General features: G+C 29.5%; 5 protein-coding genes and 1 long non-coding RNA gene across 6 annotated transcripts in view; 4 read left to right on the plus strand and 2 right to left on the minus strand.

Annotated features, from left to right (window-relative positions):
- The window catches only part of LOC113788471 (complement C3-like), a 42,777-nt gene extending 23,717 nt beyond the window's left edge, over window positions 1-19,060 (minus strand). The window contains exons 1-5 of the mRNA XM_075821623.1: window positions 18,928-19,060; window positions 18,694-18,872; window positions 16,536-18,635; window positions 13,777-16,476; window positions 13,019-13,696 (exon numbers count right to left, since the gene is read on the minus strand). Of these exons, the coding sequence (XP_075677738.1) occupies window positions 13,020-13,696; window positions 13,777-16,476; window positions 16,536-18,635; window positions 18,694-18,872; window positions 18,928-19,004 (5,733 nt within the window). The 5' untranslated portion in view covers window positions 19,005-19,060 and the 3' untranslated portion in view covers window position 13,019. The remainder of the gene's footprint in view (window positions 1-13,018; window positions 13,697-13,776; window positions 16,477-16,535; window positions 18,636-18,693; window positions 18,873-18,927) is intronic.
- Window positions 723-1,986, plus strand: Trx2 (Thioredoxin 2). The gene is made up of 4 exons (XM_027337943.2): window positions 723-903; window positions 1,095-1,205; window positions 1,271-1,438; window positions 1,554-1,986. Exons 2-4 carry the CDS (start codon window positions 1,182-1,184, stop codon window positions 1,680-1,682), a joined length of 321 nt encoding a protein of 106 aa, XP_027193744.1. The 5' UTR covers window positions 723-903; window positions 1,095-1,181; the 3' UTR covers window positions 1,683-1,986.
- On the plus strand, window positions 2,056-5,259 carry LOC142645435 (nose resistant to fluoxetine protein 6-like). The gene is made up of 6 exons (XM_075821628.1): window positions 2,056-2,637; window positions 2,700-3,038; window positions 3,092-3,885; window positions 3,957-4,165; window positions 4,226-4,346; window positions 4,457-5,259. The coding sequence occupies exons 1-6, from the start codon at window positions 2,313-2,315 to the stop codon at window positions 5,135-5,137; spliced, it is 2,469 nt and encodes an 822-aa protein (XP_075677743.1). The 5' UTR covers window positions 2,056-2,312; the 3' UTR covers window positions 5,138-5,259.
- On the plus strand, window positions 5,834-8,829 carry LOC113788478 (nose resistant to fluoxetine protein 6-like). Its single transcript, XM_075821630.1, has 6 exons — window positions 5,834-6,355; window positions 6,424-6,756; window positions 6,838-7,595; window positions 7,677-7,885; window positions 7,959-8,079; window positions 8,175-8,829. The coding sequence occupies exons 1-6, from the start codon at window positions 6,040-6,042 to the stop codon at window positions 8,742-8,744; spliced, it is 2,307 nt and encodes a 768-aa protein (XP_075677745.1). The 5' UTR covers window positions 5,834-6,039; the 3' UTR covers window positions 8,745-8,829.
- Window positions 8,735-12,460, minus strand: LOC113788472 (uncharacterized). The gene is made up of 2 exons (XM_075821627.1): window positions 11,263-12,460; window positions 8,735-10,424 (listed from the first exon to the last, which is right to left on the minus strand). The coding sequence occupies exons 1-2, from the start codon at window positions 12,458-12,460 to the stop codon at window positions 8,974-8,976; spliced, it is 2,649 nt and encodes an 882-aa protein (XP_075677742.1). The 3' UTR covers window positions 8,735-8,973.
- Window positions 11,639-14,298, plus strand: LOC142645437 (uncharacterized). Its single transcript, XR_012846565.1, has 4 exons — window positions 11,639-11,777; window positions 11,851-13,468; window positions 13,584-14,124; window positions 14,180-14,298. It is a non-coding gene; the product is annotated as an uncharacterized LOC142645437 (long non-coding RNA).
- Window positions 19,061-19,907: the final 847 nt, after the last annotated feature.

Here is a 19,907-nt window from a genome sequence, read left to right on the forward strand (position 1 = left end):
TCTGTATTTCCGATAAAAAAAAACAGAAATTTTAAAATGCAAATTTGAATATTGCAAATGATAATTATTGATTGCTTGTTTTTTTCAACAGAATATCTTCATATTTTTTTGGGGGAAAAAACCATCATTTTGAAAATTCGTAACATTTTCGAAATCGATTTTTTTGTTTTGTTTGAGAAACAAAAAAACAGGAAGAATTGAAAAATGTCAAAATCGATAAGATATTTGGTGTGTGTGTGCGGGGGTGTTTTTTGAATTCGAATTCGAATCTTTTTTTTTTTTTTTTTTGGATTACATAATTTAGCATGCGCAGCAATATGCCACACCCGCCATGCTATATACACTCAAAAACACCAAAGGTGGTGGCGCCCATTCCATTTCTTTTTTGCTAAAATACCGGCTATTTTAACTGATCATGCGTAAATCGAATGAAAGAACGTTAACGAAAAAAATCGAACGCGTGCAATCAAACAAACAAACTTTTGGTAACTTCGACATTTGCCGCTTCTCTTTTCTTCTTCTTCGGTGTTTCTCTTTGCTCCTGGATTGATTTGTTTTTTTCGCCTCTTGAAAAAAGAAGATAATTTTTTTCTTTTTTGGCCATATACTCATCATCATTACCATCATCATCATCAATTGATTAAAATTCAGCTAAGACTTCTTCTTCTATACAATTGCCTTACTCACTAATCATTTTTTTTTTTTTTTTTTGTTGAAACAAACATTATCATCACCATCAGCAACCATTATTCAAATAATAATAACGCCAACGTTATATTCTTTTCATTGCAACAACGAGTGAAAGAAAGATATACTATAAGCGGATTTTTATGATCATCGTTTTTGTACCACTGTAACTTGTATCTTAGTCATCATTTTTTTTAAAAAAAAAAGAAAGTTGAGGTAAGTTTTTTTGTTTTGGCCAAAAAAATCCAGAATTTTTTTTGTGGTAACCGAACAGATTCTGTATGTTAAATGGTTAATTGTTTGACAGCAGCATAATTTGATTATTATTGTTGTTTTTGTATTTAAACATACACACGACAGCAAAACTGTAATTAAAAAACTTTTCTTTTTTTATTATTTGCAAACAGGCAACTTTGGTTTTCCAAATTTTTTTCTAAAAAAAAATCCATTCCTGAAATAAATCTTCCTACCAAAAAACAAAAAACGAAACAAAAATGGTTCATAAAGTTACCGATAAGGTAAGTTTGTTGTGTTACACAAAATGATTGATTTGATTCGATTGTTTGTTTATCATTATTGCTAGGATGATATGAAAAAACAATTAAAAGATGCTGGCAATAAATTGGTTGTTGTTGATTTTTATGCCACTTGGTGTGGCCCTTGTCGTTTGATTGCACCGGTATTGGAAAAAATGGCCGAAGAAAATAAAGATAAATTGGTTGTATTGAAGGTTGATGTTGATGAAAATGAAGTATGTTTTCTGTTTTTTTTCCTTATGTGTTATTCCTTGTGTATCTAATGATTGTCATTTCATTTTTTTTCATTTTTTTACCTTTTTCAATCTCCCAACATTCATCGATATATAGGAATTGACAAGCGAATATGGTATAACATCGATGCCTACATTTGTATTGATTAAAAATGAACAAAAAGTTCATTCATTTTCTGGTGCCAGTGAACCAAAATTGCGTGAAGCTATACAACAATATAGTTAAAATAGACAACAAAAAACATCACCACCAAAACACACTTTATACACACCAATATTATATTCCAATCCACAATATGTCAGTAAACAAAAAAAAACATTTTTAATAAAAACATGAAAAACCAAAACAGAATTTGTCAAGAAAAATAGTTAAAAATTTTTTAATTTCTAAGTTTTTTTAGTTTGCTCCGTACACAAACACACACCCACATGAAACCCTTTCACACTTTGCAAAAATTCAAAATTTAAAAAATCGATTTTAATCAAGGTTAAAACAAAAAAATGAATAAATGAAAAAGTTTTTTTTTCTACCTGGATTTTTTTTTTTTAAATATGATTCTTATCAATCAATCGATCGATTGACAACCGTAAATCACAGTAAAGGAACAAAACCTGAAAATAAAAAATTTTCATCGATAATCGATTTTTTTTGAAAGGTAAAACAGGAAAAAAAAGTGGTTAAAAAGTGGGTTTTCGATCTTCCGAACACCTGTGTGTGTGTTCATGTCCGTGAATATCTGCATTTCACTTGGTGAAAAACCATCATCAGATTGATTATTGGTAATGAAATGATCTGACCCAAAACCACAAATAACCAAAAAGTGAAATTCCAATTCGGTGAAACAGCCAAAAAAATATGATCCAATTTCGTTCAATCGTTGGTTGTTTGTTCTTGTTTGTAATAAATATTTTCATCGTAACTGAAATCCATTGTGATATTGGACGAAGAATCAATATCGATGATGATTTATCTAAATTTATTTCCGAAAATCTTGACGATTATTGGCAAAATATGACACGAATATTACAAACAAATCTATGGGAAAATAATCAACAAATTTTAGAACGTTTTAAGCGAATTATCGTTCGTGATAATTTACAGAATCAGATTCGTTCTGAATGTTTGAATATTGTTGAATATATGATACGAAATCCAATCGAAAAAGAATGGACGGCAAAAAGTAAGCAAGGGGTTAATTCCGGTTGTTATCACCTTTGAATAATTTCATTTCAACCCCCACAGTAATCGATTCGGGTATTTTTAATCGTCCAATCGGCCTGTTATCAGGCACAACAACCGAATTGGGTGATTTTGATCAATGTTTATCCATTCGGAATGAATTTCAACAAAAAAAATTTGTTGGTCGTTATTGTTTGGCAACAATAAACCTTCCACGTATAAATCAATTTCAACATCCAATTGGAATTCAAAATAATCAAAATCAATCCCGATTTGAAAATCCATGGTTAATTGATTATATTGAACAATGGTATCAAAATGATAATTATTATTCAATAGCATCGGCTATTTGTTTTCCATCCATATGTAATGAACGAGAAATTCGTCAACTGTTGATTTCATGTAAGATTTTCCATTTTGAATTTCATTAACACTCACTCACCACCATTGTATAGATTATGATGTTCTTCGAACGGTACATTTCAATGTTACTTACTGCCAGTCGAACGATGATGATCAACAGCAACAACCATCATCGTCAACAGATAATTTCGGCCTTCGTGTTGTATGGACAATCCTAATTGCACCATGGTTTCTAATAATACCGGCAACAATTTTAGAATTGATTTTTGGTGATAAAAATTATTCATATTTTTATAAAATTCTTCTGTGTTTTTCATTGTTAAAAAATAATCGTTATTTATTTCAAATTAAATCAACAAAAATATCGATGGTTGGACAAACACAATCCCAGTCGCAATCACAATCACAATCACAATCACAACGTCAAGAATTTCGTTTTATTCATGGTATTCGTGCATTAGGTGCAATGTTTATAATGCTGGCACATGCTGGTGGTTTAGTATTGGTTCCAACATTAATGCCCGTATCGGTTATTGCACGTTTTCCCAATGATGCAATTCAATTATCTCGAACATTAATGGCACAACCATTTTATAATGGTGCATTAGTTGTAATGACATTTTTCCTGATTAGTGGATTTCTTTCCACTTATCTAACGGCATCAACGAAAAATCTTAAAATTGGATTCCTGCCTTATGTTCTATTACGTTGGTTACGTTTAACACCATCATTAATTGGTTTGATTTGTCTGAATATCGGCCTCGAATCATTAGGTAATGGACCATTATTTCATCATGATTTATTATGGCCAACATTACGTCCTTGTTATGAAAATTGGTGGAAACATTTACTGTATTTTAGTAATTATATACCTGTTGAAGATATGGTAAATATTAATCAGAAAAGATTATCTCGAAAAAAATAAACACTTACCACTTACATTAAAAAACTATATAGTGTAATATATCCACTTGGTATTTGGCAGCTGATCTACAAATTCATATCATTGCTTTTTTGGTATTAATATTGTATACAAAAAATCAACATTTAGCAATGATATTATGTTGGATATTTGTCGGTATCGGTATGTTATCGATATTAATACCAATTTCAATTGGTATAGCTAAACTCCCGTTGATACATATTATTATGTATACTAAATTCAGGTAAATTCTTTTGAAAATTTGAAAAATAATTTTCTACTTACTTTTCTATTAACAAAAAAGTTTTCCAAATGAAGTTGCCAACTTTATCTATTTTGCTTGTTTCATGCAATTCGTACCTTATTTTATTGGTTGTTCGATTGGTTTTGTAATTCTTGAGAATCGTTTACTTAAATTTACAAAGGTTTGAAATCAATCCAAAAAAATTGTCCAGGAAATTAATAATCTTCGATTTTTTTTCTTCTGCTCCACATCCTAAATACACCCAACCTGAACACCAAACAATCAAAATAGTGGCAAGAAATTCTGATATGGACATTAACATCAATATTCTTATTGACCATACCATTTTCATCATATCTGTTTTCATCAAATGAAATGAAAATCAGTGGTGATCCATCCATTATGAATGCAATGAATTTCTGCTTATTAATATTAGTATGGTCATTATCAAACGGTTGGATTATTTATCAATGTTCAATCAAGCCAAAAATGATTGTTACACGAATATTATCGGCAAATCTATTTAAACCATTATCACGTTTATCATTTTCATTATATTTATCACATCTGATGACTATTTGGTTTTTTGCACATCAAGTTCGACAGCCAATATCGTTGGTAACATGGACCGATTTAATACGTATTGTTAGTACAACATTTTCGGCTGCATTCGTGATCGGTTATCTTTTACATTTGACATTCGAAGCACCAACAATCGGTTTATTATTATTATTTTTCAAGGATAAAAAACTATTGAAAACATTACGTTCATTTGATCATCGTACAAATTTTTTTACAACCGGTTCAATTTTATCTCGTTTATCTCGGTTATCAAGAAGATCAGTAAGAAATGAACAAACAACAATAACAACAACAACAAATCAAGATGAAATGATTAATATGAATAATGACAATAACAACAACAACAACAATTTTAACAACAACAACAAACATCAACAACAACAAGTATAGAAATTGAATTTAATTCTTCTTTGTGTTTTTTTTATTTATAAAAAAAAGTTTATAAAAAACCTGAGTATAAAATTATAATTGTAATAATGATGATGATGATTAAATTTTTAAAATATTTTGAATTACAAAAAACAAAAACAACGACCAATTTGATTGATTCAGTATAGTTTTTTAGCGTTTTTTAGTTTTTCAATTTGAATATTTTTGTAATATTCTTTTGATTGGTTTTAGATAGCGTTTTTTTCTTCATTATCATTAATTAGATACTTTTTCATTTAGCAAATTCTCTCTCTCTCTCTCTCTCTCTCTCTCTCTCTCTCTCTCTCTCTCTCTCTTGATAAGAATCGATCGCATCGATGGTAATTATTTAAATTCATCGATAAGATGGTAGCAATGATTGAATTGAACCAATCAACCAAAAAAAATTACAACCAGGAAAAAAAAAGTAACATTTAAAATGAAAATCAATTATCATTCGATTTTCCAAGAAATATTTCATTTTTTTTTTTGAATTGATTTTAATAATTATAAGCACTATGCCCGAAGGCACAATATCAACTAGAAAAAAAGAGTTAAATAGAAAAAAAAATAGAAAAAAAACAATTTAGCTTGAAAAGATAGTTTTGAAAGAAATATTTCAAGGATGTTTTTTTTTAAAAAAATATCTTATTCACCAAAAAGAAACATTGTTGAAAAGTTAAGAAATTTAAATTTTAAAAAAACAAATTAACGGAATAGTTAGAGTGAACAAAAATATCGTAATTCAATCAAGATAAAATCATCATATTGATAATATTTGGTTATAAAAAGAACTGACCACAACCAAAAAAAAAAAAAAAAAAAAAAAAAAAAAAAAAAAAAATCCTAACATTAATTTCAACCGATGAACAAACCAAAAAATAATGATCCCGATTCGTTCAATCGTTGGTTATTTGTTCTTGTTTGTTTTTCTTGTTACTGAAATCCATTGCGATATTGGACGAAGAATCGATATCGATGATGATTTATCTAAATTTATTGCCGAAAATCTTGATGATTATTGGCAAAATATGACAAGAATATTACAAACAAATCTTTGGGAAAATAATCAACAAATTTTAGAACGTTTTAAGCGAATTATCGTTCGTGATAATTTACAGAATCAGATTCGTTCTGAATGTTTAAATATTATTGAATATATGATACGAAATCCAATCGAAAAAGAATGGACAGCAAAAAGTAAGCAAGGGGTTAATTTCTGGTTGTTATCACCTTTGAATAATTTCATTTCAACCCCCCCACCACAGTAATCGATTCAGGTATTTTTAATCGTCCGATCGGCCTGTTATCCGGTACAACAACCGAATTAGGTGATTTTGATCAATGTTTATCCATACGGAATAAATTTCAACAAAAAAAATTTGTTGGTCGTTATTGTTTGGCAACAATAAACCTGCCACGTACAAATAAATTCCAACATCCAATTGGAATTCAAAATAATCATTCCCAGTTGGAACATGAATGGTTAATTGATTATATTGAACAATGGTATCAAAATGATAATTATTATTCAATAGCAACGGCCATTTGTTTTCCATCCATATGTAATGAACGGGAAATTCGTCAACTGTTGATTTCATGTAAAAATTATTTCAAGAATCCAAAAAATCAAACAAATTTTATGATTTTTTTTGTTTTGTTTACTTTTCTAAATTCTGTAGATTACGATGTTCTTCGAACGGTACATTTCAATGTTACTTATTGTCAGTCGAACGATGGTTATGATGATCAGCAACCATCGTCAACAGATAATTTCGGCCTTCGTGTTGCATGGACAATCCTATTAACACCATGGTTTCTAATAATACCGGCAACAATTTTTGAAATGATTTTTGGTGATAAAAATTATTCATATTTTTATAAAATTCTACTTTGTTTTTCATTGATCAAAAATAATCGTTATTTATTTCAAATTAAATCGACAAAAATATCGATGGTTGGACAAACACAACAACGTCAAGAATTTCGTTTTATTCATGGTATTCGTGCATTTGGTGCATTGTTTATAATGATGGCACATGCTGGTGGTTTGGTATTGGTTCCAACATTAATGCCCGTATCGGTTATTGCACGTTTTCCCAATGATGCAATTCAATTATCTCGAACATTAATGGCACAACCATTTTATAATGGTGCATTAGTTGTAATGATATTTTTCCTCATTAGTGGATTTCTTTCCACATATCTGACAGCATCAACAAAAAATCTTAAAATTGGATTCTTGCCTTATGTTCTATTACGTTGGTTACGTTTAACACTACCATTAATTGGTACAATTTGTTTGAATATCGGCCTGGAATCATTAGGTAATGGACCATTATTTCATCATGATTTATTATGGCCAACATTACGTCCTTGTTATGAAAATTGGTGGAAACATTTACTGTATTTTAATAATTATATACCTATTGAAGATATGGTAAATATTAATTTATTAATCAAAAAAAGATTATCTCTGAAAAAACTTACCTTTATCATTTTTAAATTGAAAAAACCATAGTGTAATATATCCACATGGTATTTGGCAGCTGATTTACAAATTCATATCATCGCTTTTTTTGTATTGATTTTGTATACAAAAAATCAACGTTTAGCAATGATATTTTGTTGGATATTTGTCGGTATCGGTATGTTATCGATAATAATACCAATTTCAATTGGATTAGTTAAACTTCCATTGATACAAATTATTATGTATACTAAATACAGGTAAGTGTGAATAGTGAAAATTTCTAAATGGAAGATATCTTCAATCGGTTTTTCCTCCACCATTAAAAAAAAGATTTCCAAATGACGCATTAAATTTTATTTATTTTGCATGTTTCATGCAATTCGTACCATATTTCATTGGCTGTTCGATTGGTTTTGTAATCCTTGAGAATCGTTTACTTAAATTTACAAAGGTTTGAAATCAATCCAAAAATTTTACCAGGAAATTAATTTTTCTTCTGCTCCACACCCAAATACACCCAACCTGAACACCAAACAATCAAAATAGTGGCAAGAAATCCTGATATGGTCATTATCATCAATATTCTTATTGACCATACCATTTTCATCATATCTATTTGCATCAAATGAAATGAAAATTAGTGGTGATCCATCCATTATGAATGCAATAAATTTTTCCATATTAATATTAGTATGGTCATTATCAAACGGATGGATTATTTATCAATGTTCAATCAAGCCGAAAATGATTGTAACCAGAATATTATCAGCAAATCTATTTAAACCATTATCACGTTTATCATTTTCATTATATTTATCACATCTAATGACTATATGGTTTTTTGCACATCAAGTTCGTCAACCAATACAGTTTGGAACGTGGATCAATTTATCACCTATTATAAGTACAACATTTTCAGCTTCATTTATAATCGGTTATCTTTTACATCTGACATTCGAAGCACCAACAATCGGTTTATTATTATTATTCAAAGATAAAAAACTATTGAAAACATCATCATCTGATCATCATCGTAAAAATGAACAAACATCAAATCAAGATGAAATGATTAATTTGAACAACAACAACAACAACAAGTATGGAAATGGAATTTAATTGTTTTGTTTTTTTATTATAAAAAAATGAATTCAAAGAACAAAATTATAATAATGAAAATAATGAAATTTTAAAACATTTTAAATGAATTTTTGTTATTACAATTTACCGGTGAAAGAAATAAAAACGTTGATTATTTTCCCCTTTTCTTCCCCAAAAAAAACGACGATTTGATCGTCTTTTAATAAAAAAAGCGATTGATTTAGTAAAATTTGTTTTTTAGCGTTTTTCAATTTAATTGAATATTTTGTAATATTCTTTTGATTGGTTTTAGATAGACAGCAGTATTATTATTAGTTTGTAATTTTAAATTTTCATTATTCAATTTCCAAGGAACATTATTTTCATTATTAATTACTGTCGCTGTTGTCGATGATGATGATTTATTTTTAATTCCATTAGCCAATTCCATTAATGCTAATGCACCTAATAATTCTAAATTATTTTCATTATTACAAATTGAAGATGATATTGATTGTGGTGGCGATGGTCGATTATCAGCAATAATCGATTGTTGATTATCAGTGATAATCGATTGTATCGATGATGATGTTTCAGGAACAGCCGTAACATTTGTAGCATCAACAGCACTCAATTCTGCATCCAATTTTCTTGATGCTCGTCCAGTATGATTGATAACACTTTTTCTTGCAATAATAATCGGTTGTTGTTGTTGTTGTTGATTGACAACAACATTCGATGTTGTTGATAATTTACAAGAAATTGTTGATTGTAATTCATTCGATTTGTTGTTGTTATTGTTTTTTAAAATTATTGTTGGCTGTAATTCATTTGTTTGATTATTGTTGCTGTTGTTGTTGTTTGTAAAAATTATCTTCGTTGTTGATGTCAATCGATTATTCTTGATGATGGTTTTGGCTGATGATTTTGGTAATTTGTTACCACTCGCACTATTGCCGAAACTATTTCGATTAACCGGTTGAACAGGTTCAATTCTTCGTACACCAACTGTTGGATGTATTGAACAACGACGATTTGGATGTGTAAAACGATTCGTACAATTTTGTTGTCGACAAATAAATGGTTTTTCACCCGTATGTAATCGTTGATGTGTTCGAAGCTGGCCGGATTGTGCAAATGCACGACCACAACCCGAAAAATCACAACGATATGGTCGTTCACCAGTATGCGTTCGTAAATGTGCTTGTAAACTTTTTTCTCTTGGAAATGTACGATGACAAATATCGCATTTTATCGATGATAATGAATTTGAACCAGTTAGAATTAGATTCGATATATCTTCATTACGTGGTCGGCCACGTTTAAGATTCTGATTTATTGATGATCTTTTCATCGGTGTTATATAGGAATTTTCATTCGATAATTGTCGATGATTTTCCATTGATTCTTGTTGTTGTTCTGATGATTGTCTTGATGATGGTGGTGGTGGTGAAAATAAAATCGGTGATGATCGTAAGGGTGATGATAATGATGGTGAATGTAAATCAATATGATGATTATGATGATCACGATCAGGGGATGATGATAATCTGATTGAATGTGCACGTTCAGCCCATTGTTTTGGATGATATTGACCATAATCATGATAATTATCTGGTGATGATGATAATAACATTATTGTTGCTGTTGATGCTGTCGATGTATTTTTATCATTCGAATTCGAATTTATAATCATCGATGGTGATTGAATCAGATTTGCTGTTGTTGTTGATTGATGATTTGGATGATAAACAACAAAATTTGATGAATGTTGATCAATAATCGTCGAATTCATTGATGATGCCATTGTTTTTTAACCAATTCGAATTTTAACCGCGAATAATGAATCGAACGATCACTTTACATTTCAGCGAATGAATGTCAAATGAATGTCTTCGCTGTGTGTCTGTTGTCTGTGGTGCGGGTTTAATTTTTTTTTCTTTTTTTTTTTTTTTTTGGCGCAAATTTTTTTTACGCGCGTAACGAGCAATGTTTTACGAACATGTGTGCATATGCAGTGTTTCTGTTCGTTGTGCGCTCGCAATTAAAAAAAAGAAGAAAAAAAAAAAGCGCGCAATGTTTTTTTTTTGTTGTTTTGTTTTCTGCGCTTTTTAATCGAAGAATTTTTTACGCGCGTTTTAAATAAATGCGCGCGCGCACACACACATTTCGAACACAAAGAGGATTTTTTTTTTTTTTTTTGGTTTTTGGAGCGCTTTTTTTCTTTCTTGATTCGCAAGTCTCGCATTCGATTTTCGATTTAAATGTTTAAATGCAAAAAAGAGAAAAAAAAATCATTCTTTTTAATCATAGACAACGATGAATGGTAGCTTTATGGCAATATGAATGATCATTTAAACAGAGAGAGAGAGAAAGAGGCAAAAACGAAGGTAAAATATTCTTTTTTGTTGTGCATTTAAATTCTTATTGGGGAAAATCATTATTAAAAGAAATAAAGATTTTTTTAGGTTAAACGGGTTAAAAATTCTGATGATAATCATCATCATCATCAATTAACACCATGGTGATTGTGCATTAGTATGTACATAATAATTACCCCAATATTTTCGATTATTGGTTGTTGATGTTTTCCATGTTGATAATTCTTCTCGGGATTGTTTATCATCATTATCAGGATTCAGTTTCTTCTGGTTGTTGTTTTTGTTGTTAACAGCGCTGCACCTGGAATTGATATGCATCTGAAGAAATGTATCCAAATGATAACCCATTTCAACTTCAACATCGATCATCGGTTGTATCGAACGAATTCGATGTACGCCTATTTCAACATCAGGTGCCTGTTCCAATTGTAAATAGGTTCGAAATTTTCCCGGATTTTCAATTGACCATCGAAAAAATTCAATCGCTCGACTATGTGATTCAGACATATTATAACCATACGGACTATTTGATTTAACAAATTTTTTTGAATTATTTCGTGGATTTCTGGCCATCATTGGTTTTACATTCGCTCGTTCATCGGTTGATGGTTGATTCCAACCATAATTTGGATAGAAATCAATTTTTCCTAATGGTACTAATGTACCAAAATATGGTATATCTTGACCATCCGTATGTATAACATCGACCATCAAAGCATCCATATTATTTAAACGTTTATCATGATTTTCATTTTGAAATCCAGGACCAGCTGGATCTAACCCGGTAATACGATCAAAATTTCCCGAATTTATTCGTCCAGCCATACCTAGTAAATGTGCACCAAGACTATGACCAATACCATAAGTAGAAACATTTGGAAATTCATGACGAAATTTTCGTAGAAAATTACCCAACCATTTTCCAACTTCAAAACAATTCGATGCTGCTTGTTGATATTTAACCAGACCTATATCGGCACCACCACCCCATCCTAATATACCAACAACTTGCCATTGTTGTACACTGTTTGAATGATCAAAATCCAATATAGCATCTTTACATTCATGTAACCATTCAGTATGTTTATCACTACGAAATCCATGAGTTATAATTACTAAACGTTGACCACCATCATCATCATCATCATTTGATTGATCAAAACAACCGGATTTACGAATGATATCGATAACCATATTCATTTGTTGTTTATGATTGATTTCAATATTGGTACCATTTCGATCGAATAATGTTAATGTTGGTTCAATAGTATCGATTGAATTTGGATGCGGTAAATGTCCAAACCATCTTGGTTGTTCCAAACGTTCATCGTCATCGGGCTGATTATCAAACCAATTTGACCAAAAATTTCCCATTATTGTTTTCTCACTCGACTATCACTTGGAAAAGAAAACAAAACAAAACAAATCAAAAGTAATCAAATCAAATCTCATTATTGGAATCATTATATATTGATCTATTTATTGATTGATTTATTGATTGGATCAATCGATCGATCGATGCTCTCAATATTTGTTTAATTGGGCGTATTTCACAGTGTATATTTCATAATGACGCATGACGACAAATATTACGTTATAATATCTCCCCCCTCTTTCAAAAAAAAAAAAAAAAAATTGCCATATTAACCTAGATTAGATTAGATTTGATTTACAAAAACCAAAAATTTGTGGTTTCAATGGTAAGACCTTCTTTTCAAACATTTTATTTTTTAGAAATATAATAATAATGATGATTGCCAAATCAGTACAAATTGTTTTTTTTTTAAATAAAAATCTTATGATTTATTAACATCATCATTATAATTATAATCATTAATTAAAGTTGCAAAATATAATACATTTATAATTATGATCGTGTTGTGTTGTTGGTTTTCAATTTCAGCAAAAATTTCATTCGGACATTCATTTCACATCAATTAACACATTGTAATGGACCTTCATTTTCAAGCATCAACATTAGATCATTTGACATTTGCCAATTTTTACCAATATCAAACATATGCCATGTTGTTAGACCATCCATTCGTACAAATGATGATGCTTTTGTTGTTGATGATGATGAATTTAAACCGGAAATTATTTCATTAAACATAACCAAAGCATGAAATCTTATAGATGATTGTGAACGATTATAAGCTTGTTGTAAAATACGACTATCCAAACATAAATGATTACATGGATATTCAAAACGTAATTGTAATCCATTGGATAATAAACCTGTTGTTGATTGATGATGGTCATCATCATTTCGTGGTTTTCGTACAACCTTAAATGATTCAATAATCAATGTTAAGCTTGAATTAAAATTGGATTTGGGTGCATTATTTTGGATATTTCCATTATTATCATCATTATCAAGAGGTAAAAATCGAACAATAACATTCAATACATAACGATGTTGACAAATAGTTCTTTTAAATAATTCAAATGCATTGAATATATTTTGTATGAATTCTTCTTCAATATGTTTAAACAGATCAATACGTGTACAACGATTTTCAATTAAACATTGACAATAATCATCCTGGCAACTATAATTTAGAAAACGATTTACATTTATATCCGAATACATTTTTCGACAATCCGATTCTAAATGTGGAATAGAAACATTTGAAAAACAGAAAAAAAGTTACCAGAATTCCATCAAAACACACAGAAAATCAACAAACCTTTTTGATGATAATTATAAATTCTAACCAATGCAGATTGAATATAATTAACCGGATTTTGTTGATAAATACGAAAACAAAAACATAAACGATATGTTCGTGGTACTCGTCGTAAATAGAATGTTATTTTTGATCCAGCAATTTCATACCAATAAATTATTGTTGAATTATTTTTCATTATTTTCAAATCATCTTCAATCACTTGATAACCACTTAAGATACTTGTTTCAAGTATAACCATTTGATTATCATCATCGATGGTCGTTGATCTTCGATCATTATCATCTGATGGCTTTCTCAACGTACAAATACGTATTATCTTAATGATTGGATTTTCAATCCATTCAGGTAATAATGGTAATGGATAATTTTGAAAATTTTGTTCACATTGCCAATTTTTTAGCCTTGAAGCACCATCACGATTATCATCATCATTGGTTCGATTTGTTTTATTATCATCCGGAATTTTTGATCGGCAAACATTTTTCATTCGTTTCATTTGTTCCAGCTGTAATTTTTCATCAAGTTTTTCAATTTGTAATGATTCTATCAATTGATCATCGATTATTAACGAATCTTCTTCATCAATATCATCATCTTGTTGTGTAGGAATATAATCAAAAAGCTGTACATTCAATTCGAATGGACATTCCAATTCCATTGTTGTTGGATCATAAACATTATATTTGGTTAATAATTCAAACCGTCCAATACCATTACCAATAGTTTCAATTTCAATATGATCAACAATATTACCATCCATATCAATCATATGTAAATGATCTAATGAATTTGAATCAAATTTTATTGAACGTTTTTCACGATTACCAGTTGATCGTTGACCAAATGATATATTTGTATATAATTCGAATTGATTTCGTAAATTATTATTTTCAATCGATGATGATGAACGATAATAATCGGATAATGCTATCAATGTCATCAGAGTATCTTGTGTTTTTTCAATCGAACCATATAATGGACGTGAGGAAAGCCAATTTGCCAACATTTTTCGTTCATCAATAAAATCCGTATCGGATAAACAACCAATACCCAATAGGACATATGCAGTTGTTTCAACAGTCAACGATCCAGTATCAAAATACATTTGATTAAGTTTACCATCTTGATGACGATCCGGATGTTGTAATAAATGTTCCATCCATTTATAACGATCATTTTTTGTTAAAAACGGTAATGATGATGGCGATAAAAGTAACGAATATAAAATTATTGCCATCGAATATGAATGATTCGTTCGAGAAATTTCATCCAAAAGATAACGAAAACTTTTATGATTTGCATTAACATAATCAATTGACCAATTTGTTTGTAATTTATCAGTAAAATTATTTCGAGTTATAAATAAATTACATTGATGCAAGGCGATCAATACAAATGCCGTAAGTGTTTCATCATTCTGATTACTACCACCATCAGCATAACGATGATGTATATGTGTTGTTGTTGTCGATGATTCCGTCCAACTACCCGATGATTGTTGTTGTTGTCGAAGAATCCAATCCAATGATTTGGATAACATATTTATATCAAATTCATCATCATCCAGAAATTGTTCTGATTGACAAAATAAATTCGATACAAATGCCGTCAACCAAACAGATGATTCACGATTAATAAATGCTGCAAATGATCCATCATTTGATTTCCGATAACTAATCAAATCATTATAAGAACGTTTTAAATGTTTTCGGCCACGTTTACGTAATGTACGATTTAATCGATTAGTTTCTTTCAAATAAATCATTGTATGTAGATTGAATGCCATATAAAATGCCGTTTGTTCACCACAACTTTTTCTTCTACGTATTAGATGACTCAGTTCTTCGGGTGATTTTAGTTGTGGTTCAAATCGTTCTCCGATCAATGATAATCGATGATGAATTGTTCCGGTAACAATATTATTCTGATGATTATGATTATGTAAATCCCTATGAATCGAAATATTAATTTTTTGATATTTTCGTTCCGGATATATTTCATCAATAACATCAATCATTTCATTTGAATCTCTTTTCATTTGTTCATTACGTTTTGAACGATTAGTTGGATCTAGATTACTTGAATGTGAATATTCCATTGTTTCACCTGGTGGTAATATTTTTATAAATTTTTCAACAGTATCTTTATAATAATGATAACCAGATTCAGCTTTAATACGAATCAGAAATTGACCAATACGTAAACCAATTATAGGATATATTATAGTTTTACTTTCATTTGACATTAAACGTAATTCGGTACTTGCTTTATCTAATGATCTATATGCATCCGAACAAAGACCATCAACATGATAAAAATGAACAACAGTATCCAATGTTTCATTATGATAATTATAAATGGTTGCCGATATTTCTGTTTGTTCATATTGTACAATAGATTTAGGCATTGATATTTTAATGAAAAATGATTTGAAAACAGTTAGTTTTTGCTCGGGTGTTTCAACACAAAAACCATCCTGTTTTGAAATGGATATTGATGATATCAACCATGATGTAATTGAATGTGGAACCATTTTGGATATTGTTTTTGTACGATGTTCCAATGGATAAATATCAAATAACCATGAATCACGAAAATCGTTACGTTTTATATCTAGATTTTGGCCATCATTATCATCTTCAAAATCATCACGACCGGCAAATGTTTCCGGAACGTTCGATGACATTGTTCGAATTTCTAGAATTTCCGGGAAAATTTACTAAAATTTCAATTCAAAAGAAATATTCCATGCATACCATTTTGTGAAAATATAAACGAATGTTTTTGTCCGATCAGAATTGGTTCTCCAAACATTGTTGAACATTGACAACATTGGAAAAATGCCTGTAAACAATCCTTGGTGGTTGCGATGGTAGCATTCAAATGATTTCGAAGTATGGCCATTCGATGTTCACATGATATTTGTTGTCGAAATTTACTTTTTGCCAATTGACAACATGGATTTTTAGCTAAACGATCACATTGATGAATATTACGTCTATATCGAATATGACGAGTTGTATCAACGGCGGTTGGTGTTAAAATTTGTAGACCAAAATTTTCAATCAACGATATTGTATCCGTTGATCGATAATATGATTTTTGATTTGTTAAATCTAATCCAGGTATAAATTTTCGGTAAATATTCTGCAAAGATTTATCCAGTTTTAATGCGGATGATGATTGATTTTTTTGTTGTAATATTTCCAAAGATTCATCAATAGCTTTCAATGCTAGTACATCACCTGAATGACCACCATCGAATGTTATTGATAAATTTTGTCCTGGTTTTACCATTGTTCTACCAAGTTTCATTTGTACACCACAATTATTTTGTCGTATTAATATACGAAAAAAATCTGCTACAAAACGATTTTCATATTGAATAAATGCTAAAACAAGCATTCGAATTGATGGTGCCATTTGATTTGTCAATGGAATATCGATGGATAATGTTGATGAATTCAGGTGGCTAAAATGAATTATCGATTCATGATGCATAATAATCAAATATGTTTGATTCGAATCAATCGGTCCATCATAAACCAATGATGAACGAAATCGTTGACCAGCTTTATACCAAATTTTTTTCTTATTCGATATTTGTATAACTGGTTGTCGTTGTTGCTCAATTTGATTTACATAATCAAAAAGAAAAATTGTAAATTCTTCAGACATTTGTTGATCGGGACGATATCTGGGATCCCGACTACGGATACGAACTTTTAATGGACCTAAATTTCGATCCAATTTAAATGTAAATATAATCAATCCATTTGAATCTGTTTGAATTAAATTATTATCTGGATTATTTTGATTCGATGTTAAAATATATGGTTGAATATTATGATCATTTGAATCGGACATCTGAATTTCAATCGGTATATTAGCCATTGGATTATTATCATGATCAGTTAATTCAAATGCTAAATAATTTGCTAATTTTGGTCGATAAACAAGATTTGTAAATCTTTTCCATAAACGATATGGATATTTAGCTAAAATTGTTTGATCATTTATAGTGCTGGTTTCTTTTTGATTTGTCGATAAATCCGTTACGATTGCTTCGATTAATAATCTTTGAGGTAATTTTTGTTGACTTTTACAAAAATTTCCGGATAATATTATTGATTGTTCCAATGAACCGGTTGTTGAATTTAAACATTCAACTGGTGTTTTTTGTTCAACATTATTATTTTGATTTTTCGGATATCGATTGTTAAATTTTGATTGTATCGATATACGAAAATATGCATATCCATTAACAGGTCGGCCATAAGTATATGTTGCTCGTAATCGAATGATCAATGGTTTATCAGATGAACCACAAAGATGTACCGGTGGTGCTTCAATATCGATACGAAATCTAGGTAAAACATAATCATTAACTTGAAATTTTAAACTATTTTGATATTTAGTTTCAGGACAATTGATTTCAGCTTCCCATTCACCATTATTATTTAAAATTGTTGGTAATTTATATGAATATTGTAGAAAATATTCGGGTGATTTTAATGTTAAATTCTTGAAATCCATTTTAATTTTTTGTTGATTTTTAATCATTAAATAACATTGATCATTAACGATTGGTTTGAATGTTAAACGATTTAAACGAACAAAACGTAAATGTACCAATTCGGATGGTTTATAAATTGATTTATCTGATTGAAAAAATCCTAAATTCCAATTCGAAGCGATTGAAAATTGGCGAATAATTTGTTCCGATTTTTTCGGTTGTTCAATGATTATTTTCATAAATATTTGATCAAAACGAAATGATTTGAATTTGGATGTCGAAGTCGTCGACGACTCTTGTGGCCGATAAACATACGGTAATGTCCATTCATCAATCGATTCTATCGAACGAAATAAACAATCGAACGATCAAACAATCGATAATCGAAGGAAACTTACTTTCGGTTCGAATTTCATCTTCATAAACAACGTGATTAAAACTTCGGGAAAATGATAATAATAATTTTGCCCGTAACAATCGTTGTTGGCCATTATCTTCTGCGGACCGGTCAAATATGATCAGGAATCGATCTTGGCCATCAAGATTTAATTGCTGTGGTGCTAATATCGTTTGACATCTACATTTAGTGAAGAAATGTTATCAATGGAAACGAAGAGAAAGAGAAAACAAACCGAATTGAAATGAATAAAATTGGAACAAATGAAATGATTCCAATCAACCAACGAATCATAAACATCTTCATAATCATTTTTTGAGGAAACGAAAAACAAAACAAAAGTGAAATTCTTGTTTGTTTTTGTTTTGGTTTGGTTGAATGTTTACATCACACTATCATCATCATCATTTGCATGAAGCAATGTGAGTAGCATGAAATAATTAATTGGGCCAAAATTGATTAATTTCTTTTTCAATCAAAAATCGAAAAAAAATCTAATCAAATCAATATCGTTATCGTAATCGTGAATCGAACGTACAACCATCGAAGCAGTGCAATAATTGAATTTGGCGTAAGAAAAATCGAATCAATAGAACGACTTGAATGAATTACAAGTTTTAAAAAAAACGTTCGAAACTGGAAAAATTCATTGATTTTTGTTTTTGTTTGGAAAGTTGAATTTCCTTTCATCGAATAACCGACCAAATAAAGTTTCGAAAACAACAAGTGAAAAACATCAACAACAAAGTGAAAAAAAAATGAAAAGTTTTTTCATTTTTTTATCAATAATCATAACATTATCATTATTAATAGTAATGATAATATTTATGAATAATAAATCAGAAAAATATAAATTATATAATAATACATTATCAGAAGTATTGAATTATTGTTCACATCAAAAATATTTATATTTATCAACCAAATCATCATCATCAACTGCTTCGATAACAATATCAGCATTAATAAATTGTTGTTCACAATTTATATTTTGTAAATGCGTTACAGAAATTTGTAATGAAATAATGAGTCGACCCTTTAGAGAAAAGAATGATGATTATTGTGAAGCAGTTATAAAAGTACGTATGCAAAAACATCCATTAACCGATTGTTTATATGAAGAAACATGTGCAGAAGTATTTTCACGAATGAAAAATAAACAAATTAAAGATATTTGTTATAAAATCAAAGATCATTCGAAAATTTTCAATATGA

Source organism: Dermatophagoides pteronyssinus, unplaced genomic scaffold (genome assembly GCF_027571235.1).
Source record: "Dermatophagoides pteronyssinus isolate colony J.1.1.1.1 unplaced genomic scaffold, Derpt_VIB-CSIC_2022.12 sq0011, whole genome shotgun sequence".
Taxonomy (NCBI): Eukaryota; Metazoa; Arthropoda; class Arachnida; order Sarcoptiformes; family Pyroglyphidae; genus Dermatophagoides; species Dermatophagoides pteronyssinus.

Bases quoted from the DNA above. Each gene is read 5' to 3' on its own strand.
- Trx2 (XM_027337943.2), top strand. From the start codon at position 1,182: ATGGTTCATAAAGTTACCGATAAG. The intron at 1,206-1,270 runs GTAAGTTTGTTG...CATTATTGCTAG, and splicing joins TTCATAAAGTTACCGATAAG to GATGATATGAAAAAACAATT. The intron at 1,439-1,553 runs GTATGTTTTCTG...ATCGATATATAG, and splicing joins TTGATGTTGATGAAAATGAA to GAATTGACAAGCGAATATGG.
- LOC142645435 (XM_075821628.1), top strand. From the start codon at position 2,313: ATGATCCAATTTCGTTCAATCGTTGGTTGTTTGTTCTTGTTTGTAATA. The intron at 3,039-3,091 runs GTAAGATTTTCC...ACCATTGTATAG, and splicing joins TCGTCAACTGTTGATTTCAT to ATTATGATGTTCTTCGAACG. The intron at 4,166-4,225 runs GTAAATTCTTTT...TTAACAAAAAAG, and splicing joins ATTATGTATACTAAATTCAG to TTTTCCAAATGAAGTTGCCA.
- LOC113788478 (XM_075821630.1), top strand. From the start codon at position 6,040: ATGATCCCGATTCGTTCAATCGTTGGTTATTTGTTCTTGTTTGTTTTT. The intron at 6,356-6,423 runs GTAAGCAAGGGG...CCCCCACCACAG, and splicing joins AAAAGAATGGACAGCAAAAA to TAATCGATTCAGGTATTTTT. The intron at 8,080-8,174 runs GTTTGAAATCAA...CAATCAAAATAG, and splicing joins GTTTACTTAAATTTACAAAG to TGGCAAGAAATCCTGATATG.
- LOC113788472 (XM_075821627.1), bottom strand. From the start codon at position 12,460: ATGGGAAATTTTTGGTCAAATTGGTTTGATAATCAGCCCGATGACGAT. The intron at 10,425-11,262 runs GTAATTATTATG...CAACAACAACAG, and splicing joins CAATAATCGAAAATATTGGG to CAAATCTGATTCAATCACCA.